This window comes from Pezoporus wallicus, unplaced genomic scaffold (genome assembly GCF_028554395.1).
Source record: "Pezoporus wallicus isolate ANWC-B61680 ecotype Strahan unplaced genomic scaffold, APGP_CSIRO_Pwel_v1 contig_3019, whole genome shotgun sequence".
In the NCBI taxonomy this organism is placed as follows: domain Eukaryota; kingdom Metazoa; phylum Chordata; class Aves; order Psittaciformes; family Psittacidae; genus Pezoporus; species Pezoporus wallicus.
The window spans coordinates 417465-436819 of record NW_026639864.1 but is presented as its reverse complement, the minus strand read 5'-3'; the positions used below and the strand labels follow the sequence as shown (position 1 = coordinate 436819).

Sequence of the window (19355 nt, the reverse complement as noted above, 5' to 3'; positions counted from 1 at the left end):
GCTGTGCTGTTGACATGCCTCAGTGAGTTATTTTGTTGGTTTTCATTCAATATGAATATATGACAAAGCAAAAAATGTCTGGGTTTTTTATGTAAATGTCTTGGAACTTTGGTCTTTTTTTTTTCCTTCCTAACAGTTTTTTAGTTTTAATTTCTGTTTCCCTAGGAGAAATATAGAACTGTTCTATATTTCTAGTACCATGTTGTTCTAATGACACTCTTCAGGAATAACATAGTAGAAAATAGAGTACCTATTTATTTAGGTTTTTAGTGCATATTTAGAGAAAAAAAAAAAATCGTGACAGTCTGCCAGATTTTAAATGTCTTTTCATATGCATACTGGAATTATCTAAGGAACTATTTCAAGTAGTATTCTTTGATACAGTTTTAAGTACTTCTAACCTTATATTGCAGACATCAGAATGATATGGATTTGATTAGGCCTAATCAAATCTAAAGGACTAGCTGTAATTGCTTCTTTACCCTTTCACTGGTCATTATGAAAGTTGATTGCACTTCCAGTCTCATGGCATGTCAGCCCTCAGCTGCATCAGAGATTGGAATTTGCCAGGACTGCCACAAGAGAGTACTGCTGAATTAGCTCTCTGATGAAATACTTTTAGTTGAGATGCTCAGGAATTGCCAGGAGTAAGAAATACCTCCAAGGCATCTGCGGAAGTGCAGTTGAGTGTGCTTCTGTATAAAGAAACATCTCCTGGCCCTCACCACAGTTGCAATTGCCCTTAGCCAACTGTGCTACTGCTTAGTAATTGCCATCTTTCTTGTGGGCTTTTTTTTTTTCCCCTTAATTTTATTTTGTATCTCTGGTCTCAAAACTGTTTTCTGTTTTGATCATCTGAAATGTTGCATTTTCTAATCCAAGTCGAAAGAGTCAAAATAGTGAATCTACCTTTCAAAACTCTGAAAAGTTTAATCGATATGTTGCACTTTGTATTATGGCTAATTTTAATGTAGCCTCCTATAAGTATATTTTGAGCTTCAGCCAATAATTCTGTTCTTTGACAACTTCCACAGAGAGTTTGCAGGTGAAAAAATGCTTTCATCTGTATGAGTTTTTTTTAATAGTGGTATATACAGTGCTTAAAAATGTTCTTAAATTTCTGTTGCCTCATCAGCAACGCACTTAAATCTAAAAGAAGCATTTCAACTTTCTTCCCTTCTCCCTTTCCCACCTCACTAACATTATATTCTCCATTATTTTATTAGTAAATCTCTTTTTTAATGGCTTGTTACATAGGCTTATCTACTAGTCATTTTGCCTGGGCGTTTCATTCAGTAGCAGAAGAAGAACTACTGAGCATGCTCCCTGCAGTGCAGAAAGGAGATCCAGCATGGTCAGAACTCAGAGCTATGGGTATAGGATGGTGGGTTCGGAATATCCATAGCCTGCGGAAATGCATAGAAAAGGTAAACATAGCATTCTGAAACAAAATTGCCAAACATTTTTTAAACAGGTGTCCTCTGGCATTTACTTTCTATTTGTGTGGGGTTAAATTTTTAGATATGTTCTGTGGTTTTGAATATTTTGTGCTGTATTTTGTTGTATATGTAGTTATGAACTTTCATATGTAACTTTTTTTAGTACTTTAGGTTTCAAATTCCAGTGTGAATTATATTATGGGCTTTTAGACATTCCATTTTGAAGGTGGCAGTGTACAGTGCTTATTGTGGATGTTCAAGATACAGATTGAGCGTATAGTTGTTTTTATAGCAAAATTTGGTAAAAGGTTCTCCTTAGAAACCTGTCAGAAATGGGGTCAACTAAGATACTGGACATCTGTCTTGCAAATTGATGCATTTCCACGGTAACAAAACTATCTATTAGTTTGGCTTCTTTTTTTTATATATTTTAATTATCACATAACTTAACCTCATTATCACTTGTTTTAAGCTCTTGGAAAATCCAAGTGTGTTGAGCCAGAAAATGACATGCACAGGATACTTTGACTACAAGGCACAAAGTGGTAAAATGCATGTCTCTACTTTTATTTTTCAGTCTTCAGTAATTAATCATCCCTTTGTGAAACTTACCTGCCTTGCATTTAAAAAATTCCAAGCATTCTGGGCCTGCATTTAAGGTTACCTTACATGGGTCTTGGACTGTTCTTGCTGCCACTTACCCCTTTTTCCTTTCCAAAGTCCAGAAGTAATCTGTAAACAACTTTTCTGTTGAGAGACTCCATCTGTCCTTTGATTACCAAAGCAAATAATAAATTAATTTTTTTTTATGATTTCAGATGCAGGAATTCCTGTTTGATCTACCAAAAAGCATCTAAAACTGGAAAAGCATTAGCTAAGTGATATCAAAACAAAGGGTTACAGCTGTGTTACCTTTGCGGGTCTTTGTCAGGCTTGTAGTGAGAGGAGGGCTCCTAAATTGAAGAGAACTTCCAAGCACTACCAGACATGGGATACCAGAAGCACTAAGAATTCCATTTTAGATTAATTTCAAATTTGGTTGTTTTTTTTTTGTTGTTGTTGTTGAACTGTCTTCACAGGTGGCTAAAGCAGCCTTTCAGCGAAGCAATGATCCACTTGATGCGGCCATTTTTTACCTCGCAATGAAAAAGAAGGCTGTGATCTGGGGACTATACAGGTAGGGGAACGTGCAAGCCCTTACATAAAGTTTCATACTGTCTGATATAATTTCAGGGAAAAAAGTTGAAAGTGATGGTGGTCCGAAAGAAGTACAAATATTACCACTGAAAGCAGAAATTCAATTTCTTAATTAGTCACTACATAGAATAGTTTTAAAGCTTCCTGTATTTACTGAGGTGATTTAGTTGCTGCTCCTAAAAATAGATAATTCAAGTTTTAGTCTCAAATATACTGTAATTTCAATGAATGCTTAATTCTGCTTTGCTTTTGAGGAAATGAAAACCATAATGCATCTAGGAAAATGTATAATATTTTTATCAATTATGTTCAATGTACAGGTCCCAAAAAGACACTAAAATGACACAGTTTTTTGGAAACAACTTTACTGAGGACAGATGGCGTAAAGCAGCATTGAAGAATGCTTTTTCTTTGCTAGGCAAACAGCGTTTTGAACATTCTGCAGCATTTTTCTTATTGGCAGGACACTTAAAAGATGCAGTGGAGGTAATAAACTAATTAACATTTTAATGTTTAAGACTGTTAAATTGTCCCAAAGTTACAAATATATTGAACATGACTTTTTTTTGCTCTAGTATGACCCCTGAAGATTCTGCAGGTTTTCTGCTCTTTCCTTCCCTGCTCCTCCCTTCCCTCCCCTACACCCCCAAATTAATGACAAATAGAAATCCTCAATCTGTATGTTTTCTTTTAGCTGTCATATTGGCAATGCTAAAAAGTTCCATGCTTAATTTCTCTATAATAATAAGAGGCCTACCTGCCATTAACATGCTTTCAGTTTGTCTACCCTGCTATACATGAAGACAACACAGTTTCTGAAAATGAAGGCTTGTTGGCAGTAATGAGGGTGGGCTTCTAGAGTCCCTTCACAAACCAGAATTGTTTTCTGGGTCTGTTTGAACTGAAAAATTTGGAGGAAATTAATCCCTTTGCTAATGAAGGATTTGTTCTGTAAAACTTTGTAACAAAAGCATCCTTCTTCAAGAGGTTAGAGGTTAGCCATTAAAAAAGAGGTTAAATCACTGATGGTGATTTATTGATGCCAATTAATTTCAAAGATGTTGTTATGTCAGACTTAAACTGAAGAAATTGCAAATCAGAATTTATATATAACAGTTAGCTACAGCTATTCTGCATAGTTTCTGCTAATTTTTTACGGAATTAATAGACTGACTTATCTCGGTCTGAACAGGTTCTTGTCACTTCCTGTCTTGTGATCATTTTAGCCAGAAGAGAAATTGTAATGTTTGTTCTTGTGAATATATTTATTTTCAATTAGGTCTGCCTTGAAAAACTGAATGACATTCAGTTGGCTCTTGTAATATCAAGACTTTATGAATCAGAGTTTGAAGTATCTAGTACTTACAAATCTGTACTACAGAAGAGAATTCTGGGAAGTATGTGTCCTGGAAAAGAGAGCTTAGGAAACATGCACTGTGACCCTTTTCTGCGAAGTATGGCTTACTGGATTTTGGAAGATTATAGCAAGGCTCTTGACACTTTAATTAAACATTCTGTTGAAGATGGAGGTAAGAATATGTTAGGTTGGCTTTACCTATTTGTCCATTTAAGTAATAGTTTCGTAAAACATAGTCTGAACAAGACCAAGTACTGCAGAATTGCTTGCCGTTGCTACTAAGTAGTTTGCTACAGCAGCGTATGTGGCTTTTGTAGTAAATGTGGTGACTGTCTTGTAATCCTGTATCCCATGAATGTATACTGAATTTATCCTTTAAGGAAGTGAGCATCAGGATAATGAGAATGGCTCTGAAGTGATGCAGCTGTTTGTCCAGCAGCAACTTAAAGACGAAGAGCCGAAGTAACTTCAGTAGCTAATTTGACTCCATCATAATTTAGGAAAAAAATTCTATTTGCACAGTTACATAGCAAAGTACAGAAGAAATGGTGTTTTGTAGCTTTTAGTCATTGGAAGAAATTGTTGACCACAATCATAAACTGACATTGAAAAGATTTTTGGTATTTGCTGTCATACAAAGAGGTCCATGTGGTGCCTGAAATAGCATTTAAATCTCCTAAAGCAGTTTTTTTCCCTGCTCATTTTATAGGCCTTCTAAAAATCAGTTGTGATATTACTTAATGTTCTCAAGGAAGTTAAATGTTTCGAGTTCCTAGTAGTTAGCATGCTAGCCCTGGCTAGCTAGTTTCAGTCCTGGCTACTGAGAGAAATTTTATGGGGATAAATGAAGACCCAAATCCCCAGAGCTGTGTAATTAATTTTAAAATCCGATTTCAGTAGAAGCTGTAAGACTCGGTATAATTTTGAGTAAACAAGGGACATAATGCTCAGTTGTTTCCATCTTGGTCACATCCTCCCGAGTAAAATAGTTTTTAAATGTTACTTACTCTTCTTTATCAGTTCAGTGGTTTATCTGTGGTGTTTTGCTTTATTTTCTTACTTTAAAGGTTCTCTTTCATATACCTTTTCCTACTATTTATAGTTACTTGTGCCATGGCTCCCAAAAGAGGAGATAGTAAGGCTATCTGTCTTGGGTAATCTCAGAGGCTTGACTTGGCTAAGACTCAGGAGGCTGTGTGAATGATCCTATGCTGATGCTTGTATATTTTTAGGGTTTTTAGTCTTGCAGTTTTGGGCATGAAAATAAACTGTTTAGGTGATGAGCCGCTGTATAATTTATTTATTTGTATGTAATACTGATAACAATGTGTATAAATGCTATGGATTGCCTTGTTTTATTATAAATTGCATTTTTGTTAAGAGGTAGGCAAAGTAAATACTAATCCTGAATTCATAAAGAAGACTTTATAAAGTAAAAGTCCTTAGTAAGATATAATATCTCATTGTCATTTAGTGATGGGGACTTGAGAAATCTAAGCTGAACAAGAGTGTGGTCTTGTTTGACTGCAATAGATCTGGCTGGTCTGACTGCAAGAAAAGTAAATGCAGCTGTTCTGATGGTCTTGTCTGCTCTCCCACTCAAGTTTCTTTTTTTAGCAGTGATTAGGTTTGACAGTGTCTTCCTTCCCAAGATACTTAAATGATAAAGGTACAAAGGAAGGTGAAAAGGGGAGTGCAATGAAGTAAACTATAGAATGAACATTAAGACCTTATAGCCTTCCGACTTCAAACTTCGCAGTTGGATTATTTCATACAGAATGGTATCTTTTCCTCATGATTCAATATCTTTTCAGGTGAAGGAGATGGCTTATCAAGTTGTAACCCTGCAGTGTTTAACTTCTATAACTACTTAAGAACACATCCTCTCTTGTTGAGACGTCATTTTGGCTCTTCTGATTCATCCTCCACACACATTTGCCTAACAGTAGAAAATGGATTAGGGGACAAAATCAATGTGGGTGAAAGACGGCTGTTTTTTACTACTGCGTATGCTCATCTAAAAGCTGGTTGTCCTATGCTGGCGTTAGAAGTGTTGTCAAAGATGCCCAAAGTTGTCATGAGGTCAAAGTCATTCTGTAGATCCCCTAGTTTAATGGATACTAGTAAAGACTTCTCACCATCTTCCCCAGTTAAAGAGTTAGAAATAAAAGAGCAGTCTTCCACTAGTGATTGGTCACAGCCAGTGCTGAATGGTCTAGGTTCCTCTTCAGACTGTTCATCAGGAAAACATTCAAGTTCAACTCTTTCCTTTGATTGGAGCCAGCCAAGTGTGGTGTTCCAAGATGAGCCCTTAAAACTACAGTCAGACAGTGATGGAAGTGAGAGTGAAGATTCTTCCCTGGTAATGAAAGAGCTAAAACCTCTGGAGAAAATTGAAAAATTATATGAAGCAAGTTCTAGCTACACAGAATCTTTCAGTGTAGTTGATGACAAAGATATTCTAAATCAATCAGAAGATATAATTTCAGCACAACTGAAGTTTAGAGCATGCCTTAAAATTCTTACTGTAGAGCTTCGTACTCTGTCCACTGGTTATGAAATAGATGGTGGGAAGTTGAGGTATCAGCTTTATCAGTGGCTTGAAAGAGAAGTGGTAGCTCTTCAAAAGACATGTGATTATAGTGTTGAAGTAGAAGATACACACTCAGAAATTAGTTTGATGCCAGAGGAAGCTACATTACATGAAAGCACTGAAGACGTAGCTGACCAGCAAAAACGTATACTACAGAAAGAAGACTTTCAGAAGAGACGGCAATGGCTCCTGAAATACCAGTCTCTCCTAAGAATGTTCCTTAGTTACTGTATACTTCATGGCTCTCATGGTGGAGGTTTGGCATCAGTCAGAATGGAATTAATTCTGCTACTGCAAGAATCTCAGCAGGTATGTGGGAGAGCTTAGTTTGTGTTTTCTCGGCTTTAAATTTTTTTTACAGATTTTTTGGAATGTGCTTAATATTATTTTGAAGTTTTCCTACAGTAGTATGTACCTGTTCTGCATAAATAACACTGCTTTTTGCATGCTACATTTTCTCTAGGTTATGGGGGTTTTGTTGTTTAGAATCCCCTTCTTTCAAATGTTCTGTTCCATTTAGGAATCTGTACTATCACTTTATATGTGTTTTTTGCTTGTTTTTAGGAGCAGTCAATACAGATACCTTCCAGCCCTCTGCCAGAGCAAAGTTCCATACCTCTCCTATTTGCTTGCACAGCGAGTGCCAAAACAGTGGTGGCTAATCCATTGTTACATCTTGGTAACTTAACTCATGATATATTGCATGCCATAGTAAACCTTGATTCACCACCTCATCCAGATACTCAGAACAACAAGGTATGTATTTCTTTGACTTTTTGGGGTTTGTTGCTGTCATCACTGTCAAATTTGCTAAAATAACAAATCTTTTCTGAAAGCATGAAAACTTTCTGGTGTGCATACCTGTGAGAAGTCATAAAACTGTCAAATATAAGTATTTTCTGTAGTAGTTACCTTGAGCTAAAATAATTTCCACTGATTTTTTGAGGTGCTGAGCATCTGCTTCAACAAGCTGAATTAAATTGTCTTCTCTTGGAACTGGATATTTGTCCAAGATGACATCTGTTATGGGAAACATGCTGTACTACTACAGTGTCACATTTGTCTTTATGACAGTATTATCATTACTTCTTTTACATTAATGGTAAACTGTGCTTCAGTCCTAAACCTAAATAAAACTAAGTTTTAAAATACAAAAACTAATTGTCATCAAAGTGCAGGAAACTCAAGACTTTTTTGTGGAACAGTATATATGTTCATACACTCAAATATAGTGTGGCTTTTTAAAGTTATATCTCTGTAAGACTTCTATATGCAGCCTTGGACTGGAAACCAAAACTTAAGGTGTTAGGTTAAATTTTTCCTGAACTTTTCTATGTGTTGGGTCCCAAATCATGTTTGCTTTTACTAGGGATTCCTTAGAGAACACTCAAGAGATTGGTCAGTTCCAAGTCAGTGCTTCTTTTCAGAGCAAACAGAAAAATAAGTATAATAAACTCATTTCTAGAAATAAGCTGTGTTGTAATTTTTGTTCTGAAGCTAAATCTTTGTATTCTGAACCAGAACATTGCTGCTGTCTTAGTGTATAGTTACTCATGACTGTTGTGTAGAGGTTTAACATGTTGCTGTTTCTTAATTCATAACGTTGCTGTTTCTTAATTTATAACATTGCTGTAAGAGCTAATCTGTCATTATGGGTTGGTGGGCTGAATGTGTGCTTCCCCATCCTTATAATTGCAAAGTGAATTAATATATCAGAAATGAATTCTGAAGAAAAGGTTCTGGAGTTTTGCCATAAATACTTACACTTTTCATATTCAGTGCTTGTTCCACTGTTACAATTCTGTATGCATGAAAGGCTGTGATTACTAATCACTGTTCGAGTATAATATGTTCTATAAAAACTTTCTTACAGATACACGTAATGCATACCTTAGCAGCATCACTCTCTGCCTGCATCTACCAATGTCTTTGTGATGGTCACAGCTACAGGTAAAGGTCTATGAAAGGTACTTTTTAGAGAATGGTCAACACATTGTGTTACTGTAGTGATGTTATAATATATAGTGCATCAGAAGGCAGTGCTCACACTTGCCTACATCTAGAAGAGAGGGCTATCACTTAAATAGTTTTAAACACCACTTTTTTTTTTTTAATACTACATCCCACTTTTGTTTCACAGCTCACTTCAAGCAAATCAGTTCACTGGAACAGTGTATCAGACAGTGCTATTAACTCAGCGCCTTTCTCTAAGAACAGCAAGCTTAGAAGAGACAGTGACTCCCAATACATTACCTGCTGAGTGGCCAGGTATCAAGCATTGGTTTGTTTCTTTACCCTTAAGGAAAAATTGTCTGGATCTGGTATAAGAGCATGTAGCTGTGCTCTGGACTTTCTAGTAGTATTCAGAAAAGCTGCATGGTAAAAGTAAGTTCTTATAATAAAATTTTATATTCATTTTTCAAAAGCTTCAAGCTAGTAGTTCTGGTTATTCACAAAGTCAAAGTTACTTGGATTGCTTTCTCTTTCTAAAAAATCCTAGTGGGGCTCTCGCAAAGAGCAGGTAAACAGAAAGCAGGGTGGAGTCCTGTGCTGTACTTGCTCCCTCTGGCGGCACCAGATGAGTCTCGCTGTTATTCCAGTTCACTTGGACTTGAAAGGCTTAGTTTGTGCTCCATCTCAGAATGATTGTTGCTTATGTACAATTTTTTAACTAACTTGAAACTATTGAAATTGAGGAGTTTATAATGAGTTGTGCTCTTCTGTAGCTGTAAAAGTTCAAGTTTGCAGCTAATCATGAAGAATTACTTCGAGTAATCCTCAGTGTGTGCTGGAGTTTGTTAATGAAGCTACGCTGGTCGCATTAGAGGGAGTGTAAACTATGTAATACATGTCTATATGAGCTTCAGTTTACACGACTAACTTTAATGGAAGTGTTTCCAAGAAACATGCTTTCAAATTATGGGATTTCTTTTTTTGGTAAAAGTATTTCACGTGCAAATCTTTTAGAGAACCTTAAGCAGTCTTTGTGGTTGATGCTCCACTGTTGATTTTTTTTTTTTCTGCATAATATTCTGTCAGTGAATCTACAGATTTTAGAAAGAAATCAGATTGTCATCTGTTTTCTCCTTATTTCATTAGTCGCAGAGTTAAATTTCTAATGAGTGAGACAAAGGATTGTTAGCAATTGTGCTTACAGGTGACATCACCTTGAACTGTTTTTTTCTTTTTAAAACTTCCCACAATTTATGTGCAAATGGCAGAATATGACACAAAACATAGTTCTTTGGCCACTGCTATTTGTATTTTCACTTAGGTGCACAAAGCAGCACAGTCAGAGCCAGATCTGAAAATCTACAGCGATTGTTGGGAGCATAAAAACACTACAAGATATTTAGTACTTGGGTGAGAGGACACTTGTCAGAAAATGTATAGTTCAAGTTCATGCCCATGATTTTTGGTTGATTTTTACCACTGTAAAGGGAAAATCTTAACATTTCAACTTCTAGTGTTACACTGGAGTTGCAAACCAGACTGGTGAAGCAAGCACCACAAGAAAGTCAATGAGAAATTAGTATTTTAAATATCAGATTTGGATGCTATGTACTGAATATACTGTAAGGCAAAGTAGAGAATAGTGAAGAGCTAACTCCCTACTCAAAGAATAAAAAAGAGAGAGCTTGAGACATGGAGGGAAGAAAGATTCATCTAAGCAATGTAACCAAATGTATCGTAGAGTTTCAGGACCAGGGAGTTGAACTAAAGTTGCCAGGTTTTTATTTAAGATGTATCCCCAAATTTTAATGGTTTTGTGTGATTTCCCTCCTCCCCTTATCCTTTAAAAGGTGCTATGTATTTCCGTAACTATTAGTCCAAAACATGAAGCTGAAAAGCTATAATAAACTGTTGAAAATAAACAGCATGTCACTTTGTGGAGTTTTCAATTTCCTCTAAACAGTAGAATTTTTCTACAGTAGAAGGTACTAAATAATACAAGTTTGCCAGTCAAGATACCATGATAAACTGGAATATGTTCACACACATATATGTTGGTTTTTTTCCTCTTTTTTTTTTTTTTTATAAACAGGAATAACAGGTCTAATACGACTCTTGAATTCTGCTGGTGAGGAAGCTCAGCCAGGTCTCACAGTTTTACTCTGTGAAATTCTAACTGCAGTATACCTGAGTCTGTTCATTCATGGCCTAGCCACACATTCTAGCAATGAATTGTATAGAATTATGGCTCATCCACTTAACAAAAAGATGTGGTCTGCTGTCTTTGGAGGAGGAGCTCATACACCCAGCAGAGGACAACTTCAATTAAAGACAAAACCTGGTTAGTTGTATTTGTTTATTTATATTTGTTTTCTGGATCTCTTAAGAAAATGATGTGACTGCTGAAAGCTTAAGAGTAATTGCTTTAAATAGTTTATGTTCAGTAAAAATTCAGTAAAAATGGCGTAGATACTGTGTAGAATAGTGTAGGAAACAGAAGTGAATCCTTTTGGAATAACATTTCCAAATAGCACAGCTGCTGTAATGTGATGAGATTGAGATTAAGTTAAAGAGAAAATTTTCAATACTGTTACAGCCTCGTTTTTAATGCTAATATTCAAGCTTTCCAATTCTCTCATAACAGGAATATATTCCCATTTTACAAATACAGTATGTTTTCTCTCTTTGGCAGGTAGGCACTTCCCACATCAGGTAGTAGTGTTCTCCATGGAATGTGTGGGGTTTTCCAAATCCCTTACCACCTTCAGTACTCATAGGCCTACCAAATTTTCAGGCAAGATACGAGATTTAGTACTAGGCCTTTACATGCAGTTTGCTATGTGTGATCTTTTTTTTTTTTTGCATATGTAGAAAGACAGAAGAACTTCTGTTTGCAAGCCATGACATCAAATTCAATGTGAAATTTTTTAATTAAAGCAGCAGTTGAATTTGGCCTTTTTAAAAAAAATATTCAGTGGTGGTGTACTTTTACTACGCTTAATTTGAAATCAATATTCAATGTAAAATTACTTTGACCATGGTTTGAAAGGATCGGAAGTGTTTCATATCTTTGTTGGAAAGCTGCTTGTTTTGCTTTTTCAGTATAAGCATTATTATGCACGTGGATTTCTAAGTGTTTGTTCTAGACATTACAAAGAAAAGGTGTCTTGTTGCTACTCAGTTTGGTAGTCTAAGAAGCCTTTAGGAAAGCAAACAATCCTCAAGTTTTATATTCAGATGATTGCAAATTATCCTAAGGCCCACAATTAATTCTGTAATGCTTTTCTTTTTGGCATAGATTTCTGCTTTATAGTTTAATTGGACTTCTGTAAAACCAGGAGCAATGTTCCTACAGATAGTTTTAAAGGGGAAGATTTAGTAAACATAAATTTATTTAAGCTATGGTGACTTAGTATATCACATCTGAACATATATATAAAACGTAATTTAAACTATATTTTTTATTATTATACCATTACTGTTGCTATTAGGTGTATGCTATATATAAAAATGTCTTACCTTGCTTGTAAGGCAAACTGAAACTGTAGTCTATTTAAATACAGACTTTGTCAGACATTACTCTGAAAATACTTTTCTAAGAGATCTTTAATCAAAATTGAGTTCTTATTCTAGATCTGATGAGTTTTCACTGTGGTATTGAATAAATATTTCTCATTATTACTTTAAGGTAAATATATTTGCCATATTGGAATTGTTGGAAGCTATAACTGGCTGTTGTTACTAAACCTGAGTTTCCTAGGTGCTGGTAACTGTATACTGAGTTGTATCAATGTTGCTACTCTTTTAAAATGATAAAATAATTGTCTTTACATAGAACAGTATTTTGAAATGTGTACTGAATTCCTCTGTAATGTATATTTTTCTTGAAAATGAATGCTAGCTGTTTGATCGCTGAGTTAGTAAAATTGCTGCTGGAAGAATCAAGAACCTGAAACTGGAAATTTGGGGGAAGAAAGGACCTTTTTGAATTCTAATTTGTAGCAATAATTAAACACTGGAAGAGGGTTTTAGAGGGATTGTGGAGTTTCCATCTTTGGGGTTATGCAAAACATGAACAAGCTAGGTCATTACCTAAATTAGCCCTGTTCTGAGGAAGGGGTTGGATCAGGCCCCTTCCAACTTACGTAATCTTTCTTTTAGACAAAAACTGAATAACAGGAATATAAAAGTCTTGGAAAATCCTGACCTTTGTTAGGAATTATTCTGAGTAAAAAAAAACATTGGTTTATTGCCTTTTTCACAGTAAATCTCAAATAAAGCACAGCACTTTGAATGCTTTTTAGAGCTGCCTAACATGTTATACTTTCCAGCTGTGTTTCTTAGTTTTGTGGATGCGTTTTGACAAACTGAATTAACATTTGAAATTTACATTATTTCTTAATACTACAGATATGTTTTGCTTATAAAGAGGCAATTAGCACCTGAAAAATAACCCTATTGGTGATCATAGTAGTTCTTTTCAGAATCGTATTTACCACATAGTTTCTCTTCAGAACTGCCTCAGAAAAGTTTTTCATAACTGAACTCTATATAGAGATGGTAAGTTTTCTATAATCCAGAGGTTTTTTAAGGAAAAGTTTAGTTTAGCTTTACCAGTTAGAAATCCATAATCCCATTTCATACATTCAATTATTCCATGCCACAAGAGTAAATTAAATGCAGAACTACTTCCTAAACTTGAGTATTTTACAAGAACACTTTATAGACTAAAAGTTGTTACTTTGGGTTTCAGATGTAGAAAATGAGAAATCTACTAATACTTGACTATTACAACAAGTTATTTTTTGCCACTGATTGTCCTAACTTCCCAAGCAATTAAAAAGAAGTTTTAACAGAGGTTATTATTTCTGAGTACTTTGGTAGAGAGAAATAAAAACATTCTCAGCTGTTCCTTTAACTAGTTTTGCCTAACATGCCACAGGTTTTGAGAAATAGATGGCTTGATAATGAGTACATGCATGCAAAATTTATCCATATGTGGATAAATTTTAGCAGGCTGTGCAGTTCTGCTGTCATCTTATGTATGTATTTCTCGCTAGATCCTCTGAAATAATTTATAGCTTTTGCTTGCTGATGAGCACCTAGAAAACATACTTTCTTTACAGATTTTGATTAATCTTAATGTTGTTTAAAGTAACAGCGCATCTAAGTGGAACGTGAATTTAGCATTTGGCCAAGTTTGCTTAGGCAATTGTAAAGAAAATCCAAACCCTTGGCCCTCTTGCATTTATCTGCTTGCTGTACCTACTATCGGGTAGGTTTGATCCAGAATCTAAAACAAAATAACAAAATCTGAACTTGCATTAGTACTGCCTTGGACTAGAAGCTTTCTGCTTTGAGCTTCCAGCATACTATGTATCTGCTACTCAGGTTCACCATCAAATCAGAAACAACAGTAAAAATCTTCATATTTAGGTTTGTCTCCAGCAATAGCTTAATCTCAGAAGATAGATTTTTAAAAAAATAACTTTTCTATTAAATTTTTAAATATTTTTTATATTTTTTAATTTTTTAAAACCTTCCAGCTTATGCAAGACCTACAACAGCCATGGCGAACTGCTCCTTTTTAATGCAGAATTCCCTATGATACTGTTAGTAATGGAAACTTTGACATCAGTGTGAGAATAATTGCCTTAAATTCTAACTCAGAGACTGCAACGGTGGGCTCATTTTCTAATGGTACTTTGGAGTACTGCATACTTCATTAACTTGTGTGGCCACATTGGAGTCTTCTCACCATTAGTGTCATCTTCTGTTTTAATGGCTTAAACTAAGAAGTTTGACTTGAAGTGTTTACATTGTGAAAGGTAGAGGGTTTTGTTTTGGCTCAATAGAAGAAACCTTAGATGATCAGAGCAGGAAATATCAATAAGGCTTGTGTATGCCACCAAGTGTTTTCATTATGCTTAATCTAGTTTTAAAGAAGTGTCTGTCCACAACTTATGAAATGCCTCAAATCAGAGTCATAAAATGGTTTGGGTTGGAATGGACCTTAAAGATTCCAAGTTCCAAGCCCTCTGCCATGGTCAGGGACACCTGATATATAATGTCTTCAGAAACATCTGAAATCTTAGTATATACTCTCTGAGCTTTTCAGTGAATTGCACTAGTCATTAGTAGAACATAAGTAGAACAAAGATTTTACAGTCTTGTGCACATACAGTAATCAAACTCCAGCTTAATTGCAGTTGCTGATGTTGAGTCCTAATTCATTAAATTCGTCACCTTGGCCACACAAGCTATTGCCCGTGAGTAAGCAGAACATCATGTTGAAAATTTCAGGGTTAGTAACTTTGCAAAATGCAAATTCTTTTTAGATTTGAAGTCAAGATGTCCAGTAGTGTAGATTTTCACCACACTGTTTTTTCCGTTGGCTTTCATAGCTTCCCGAAGAATTAGATATCTTTTCAGGGCTTTACATTTGCCAAAATGATTTGAGATGTGATAAAAATCAGTATTTCTGATAAATATCACATTTATCATGTTTGAGATGTGATAAAAATCAGTATTTCTTTGTCATGTCTCTATCATTCCACTTTGTTCTGGGCTTCAGCAGTGCTGATCCTTGTTGATGCCTGCAGTCAGGGGTGATGCTTTCTGTAACTTTACATCTCTTAATGAAGAATTGCATTTTTCATTGGGTGTTGGGGTGTTGAAGCTTCGTGCCTGTATAGAGCCTTCAGTAAAACCGAGTAACAGACTTGATTTTTAAGTTATGGGGAAATTGTAAAAGATCTGCCTTTTAGGTCTTCTTGGGAAGGTGGAAGGGAGGTGACGTGGGCAACAGACTTTTGAATATCACTGCATGTGTTAGATCTTGGCAGAAATAGAAGCATTTTCCATGTCTGAAAAATTCCAATATTCACAGAAAAGAAGATAAATTTTCCATTTGTACCAACGATAAATGTATTGAATGTGAAAGCATGTAAAAGTTTTAACTGGAAATATGAGAAATTTGAAAGTGAATATAATTGGTAATCTGAAATCCCAAATGACAAAGTCAGATTTAATGATTCTTTTAATTTATTCAAAGATTTTTAGAATGAAAAAAAAATAGCATTAGTAGTACTGAATTTCAAACCATTTAGAAGGTTATACTTTCATTTGCCCTAAATATTGAATTTTTTTTTTTCCAATGACTAGCCTGCAGTATTCTTAAAAATGCCAAGAATAATCCAACAGAATGAAAAAAAGTACTGTTTTAAAATAATTTGCTTTTTCAATTTTTTTTAGAAAAACAACCTGCAAGCATATACTGGCTTATTTCTCTGTCATGCAACACTTGCTCCTTCTTTCATGCTCAGTGAATTTCTCCTGTTTTTTCTTTCTTTCTTTTTTTTTTAAGCAATTACTAAAATTTCATAGTGATGCATGTGCATGCTCTTTCTTAGCTGATGAGCTTTAGATAAAGAAATGAAAATGCATTTTACTGCAGCTATTATATTTGCAACTTTTAGTACAGGTAAGTGGATTTCAGTAATCTCCTTAACAGTCTGTGGAAAAATCAGAATAGTAGCGCAAAAAAGACTTAAAATACCCAAATTTCAAGATAAAAAATATAATGTCTTCCGGTTTTATTAGCTTCTGTATATAAATGATTTTATAGCTCACCTTTCCTATGAAGGAAGGCTGAGAGAGTTGCTTAGCTTGCAGAAGAAAAGGCTCAGGGGAGACCTTCGTGCAGCCTTACAGTGCCTAAAGGGGCCTGCCTACAAGAAATCTGGAGAGGGATTTTTTACAAGGGCAGGTAGTGACAGGACAAGGGGGAATGGCTTTAAACTGAAATACGCAAGGTTTAGATTAGACATTGGGAAGAAATTCTTTACTGTAAGGGTGGTGAGGCACTGGAACAGGTTGCCCAGAGAAGCTGTGGCTGCCCCATCCCCGTCATGTTCAAGGCCAGGTTGGACAGGGCTTTGAGCAATCTGGTCTAGGGGAACATGTTCTTGCCTGTGGCACTGGGGGTAGAAAATCACTGGAAAAACATTTTTTTCTGGTCTAAAAATAACCAGAAATTATGAAAAATTCCATCAGCCACTGTGAATAAAGAGAGTTTTCCCATTTTAAAAAAAGATCATAGTTGTGAGGTAAAAAAAGCCAACTCAAACCAACAAAGTTTTTAAAAAATCAACTTAAAATTTATCTCCCTCAGGGTTCAGAGTTGGCTCAGTTAGTGTTACGAGCATGTAAGTCTTATGTGTGGAATATAACTATTCCAAATGAGCAGTTTTTCTCTTGTCCAGAGTGTTAGACCTTCTGTTTTCAAGTGATTGAAGTACCCAAAAGAGTTTTGAAGGGAATAGTCTTTCAAACATCTATCAAGAGTCAAAAGACTCCTGTAGATAAGACACATAAACCAACAGAAAAAAAGGGTATAGGAAATATTTCTTTGTTGGTAGTTCACTTGTGGCACATAGGCCCAACATAGATGTTTACTCTTTGTGCCATCCCCAGCAGTGTTAACTGAACAAAGTAATTTCACAAGTTTCAGTGGAAGTTGTTTCTGTGGGTCCTTAGAAGTAGAAGGGAATAAGGAAAGCTAAAATAATAAAGCATCAATTTGTGTTTGTGATGTTCCTATTAGCTCATCCTTGCAACCAGTCTGGCCCAACATGTTGATGTTCAGTGATAGTCAGGTCTTCTAGCCTGCACATTTGCTTTCTTGAAGCCTGTCTATTACTGCTGTTACATCAGCCAAAGACTCAAATCATAATGCAACCCATATTCCGCTTACTTAAGAGCTGTTTAGATGAGGTCTTTTCTGGCTAGTTTCCTGGTCTCATTATTGCTCTATACAAAACAAAAGCCTGTTTAATTAAACAAGAAACAGCCAATTTTTTTTTTCCTATACTCTTCTTCCCCACACCTAATTTAAAAAAAAATAAAATTTGCCACACCTAATTAAAAAAAAAAAGTGGGGTGGAATTTACATGTGCTCAGTGATTCCTTTGGGTGATGTAATTGGTTTTCAAACCTTATGTGGAAAAGGGAGAATTTGAGATGCTTAAGAAAAAAATAAATGTTCAGTAGTTGGTTACACAATTGTGGAAAGTTTTGAGAACTTCAAAAGGCAGTTCAAAAAATTGACTCCCTTTTTATCTTAATGTTTTCGCTTTCTTTGTTTTACCTACATCTTGGACCCATTCAGTTGTTTCACAATAGCAACTCATCTCTATGCATTGCATGTACATACTTGAAAATAAAAAACAGATTTCACAAGTAGGAAGTGGATTCAAGTCCATTTTGTCTGTGATGGAAGATGAATGAAGACCACCATATTGTATCAAATCTCCCAAGTATTATTCCCTTTCTCCTTCATCACTTCAGAAGTGTTCTGGAGAGCCAGAACTGCTCAGGGACAGTGACTATCAATATCATTCCTCCTCTACCTAACAGAAAGGCTGTACTGGAATACAATTCCCCTACCAAGAGCCAGAATAATTTCAGATTGTCAGATAATTATGTGAGCCTCTTTTTAAGTAGGCCATTACTTTTCCTTATTTGTGAAATTGATATTTCTCAACAAGAAAACAAGGGATCTGAAATGCGGCTCACTTGTTCATTCATGTGTGGAATAACTGCATTACGATACTTCTGATAGATTGGATAAGCTGTTTCCTTGAGTACTGTAATCATCAAGAATGTAATTCAACTAAATCTCTTAGACATTTCTGACAAAAGTCAGTGTTGGAGGAATTGAGGGGACCTCTCCTAGGAGGGGAACTCTTGGACTTCTAGGAGCTAGAGTATCATTAGAAATTATCAGTCCTTCCCTGTTAAGGTGTCCACTGGATTTTATTAGTTAAAATAGAATCATACAAGGCCAGGTTGTAAAAGACTTCACGGATCATCTGGTCCAACCTTTCTAGGCAAAGCATGACCTAGGCTATGTGGCCTATCCCCCTGCCTAGCTGAATCTTAAAAGTGTCCAATGTTGGTAAATCCACCACCTCCAAAAGGAGATTATTACAGTGGCTGATTGTTCTCAGTGTGAAAAAATTTCCTCTTGTGTCCACTTGGAATCTCTCTAAAATTACTTGTACGCATTGCCCCATATCTTTTTCATGTGACTCCTTTTAAAAAGGCAGTCTCCATCTTCTCTGTAGCTATCCTTTAAATAATGAAACACAGTGATAAGGTGTCTCCTGAGCTGCCTTTTCTCCAGGCTGAACAAACCCAGGTCTCTCAGGCTTTTGTTGTGCAGCTTCCCAGCCCTTGGGTCATCTTCCTAGTCCTTCCCTAGACACATCTTTTGTATAGCAGGGACCAAAACTGGACACAGTATTTCAGATGTGGCCTGACAAGTGCTGAGTAGAGTGGGACAGTTACATCTTTATCTCTGCTGGTGATGCCCTTGTGGATGTAACCCAGCATCCTTTTGGCCTTCATTGTTGATGTTGATGTAACCCAGCATCCTGTTGGCTTCTTTGCTGCACACTGTTCACCCATAATGAGCTGATTGTCCACTAGGACCCCCAGGTCCCTTTCCACAGAGCTGCTCCATAGCCAGGCAGATCCCAGTCTGGTGCAATCCTGGATTGTGTTTTCCCAGGACTTAAAACTTACACTTGTCCTTGCTGAACTTCATAAGGTTCCTGTTAGCCCACTCTTTCAGCCTATCCAGGTCATCCTTCAGGGTGGCTCTCCTCTCTGAAGTGTCCAGTTCCCCATGCAGTTTGGTATCATCGGCGAACTTCATCAGGGTACATTCAGTCCCATCTTCCAGATCATTTATGAAGACACTGAACAACATTGGGCCCAATATTGATCCCTGGGGGATCCCATTAGTGACAAG

The 19355-nt window shown here is 36.0% G+C and overlaps 1 protein-coding gene across 1 annotated transcript in view; it reads left to right on the top strand.

The window, feature by feature from the left end:
* Positions 1–19355, top strand: part of DMXL1 (Dmx like 1) — a 75327-nt gene that overhangs the window by 37066 nt on the left and 18906 nt on the right. Inside the window, exons 20-29 of the mRNA XM_057416677.1 lie at positions 1258–1427; positions 2519–2616; positions 2957–3122; positions 3916–4165; positions 5808–6895; positions 7151–7342; positions 8460–8536; positions 8727–8854; positions 10632–10880; positions 11232–11333. Coding sequence (XP_057272660.1) covers positions 1258–1427; positions 2519–2616; positions 2957–3122; positions 3916–4165; positions 5808–6895; positions 7151–7342; positions 8460–8536; positions 8727–8854; positions 10632–10880; positions 11232–11333 — 2520 coding nt within the window. The remainder of the gene's footprint in view (positions 1–1257; positions 1428–2518; positions 2617–2956; positions 3123–3915; positions 4166–5807; positions 6896–7150; positions 7343–8459; positions 8537–8726; positions 8855–10631; positions 10881–11231; positions 11334–19355) is intronic.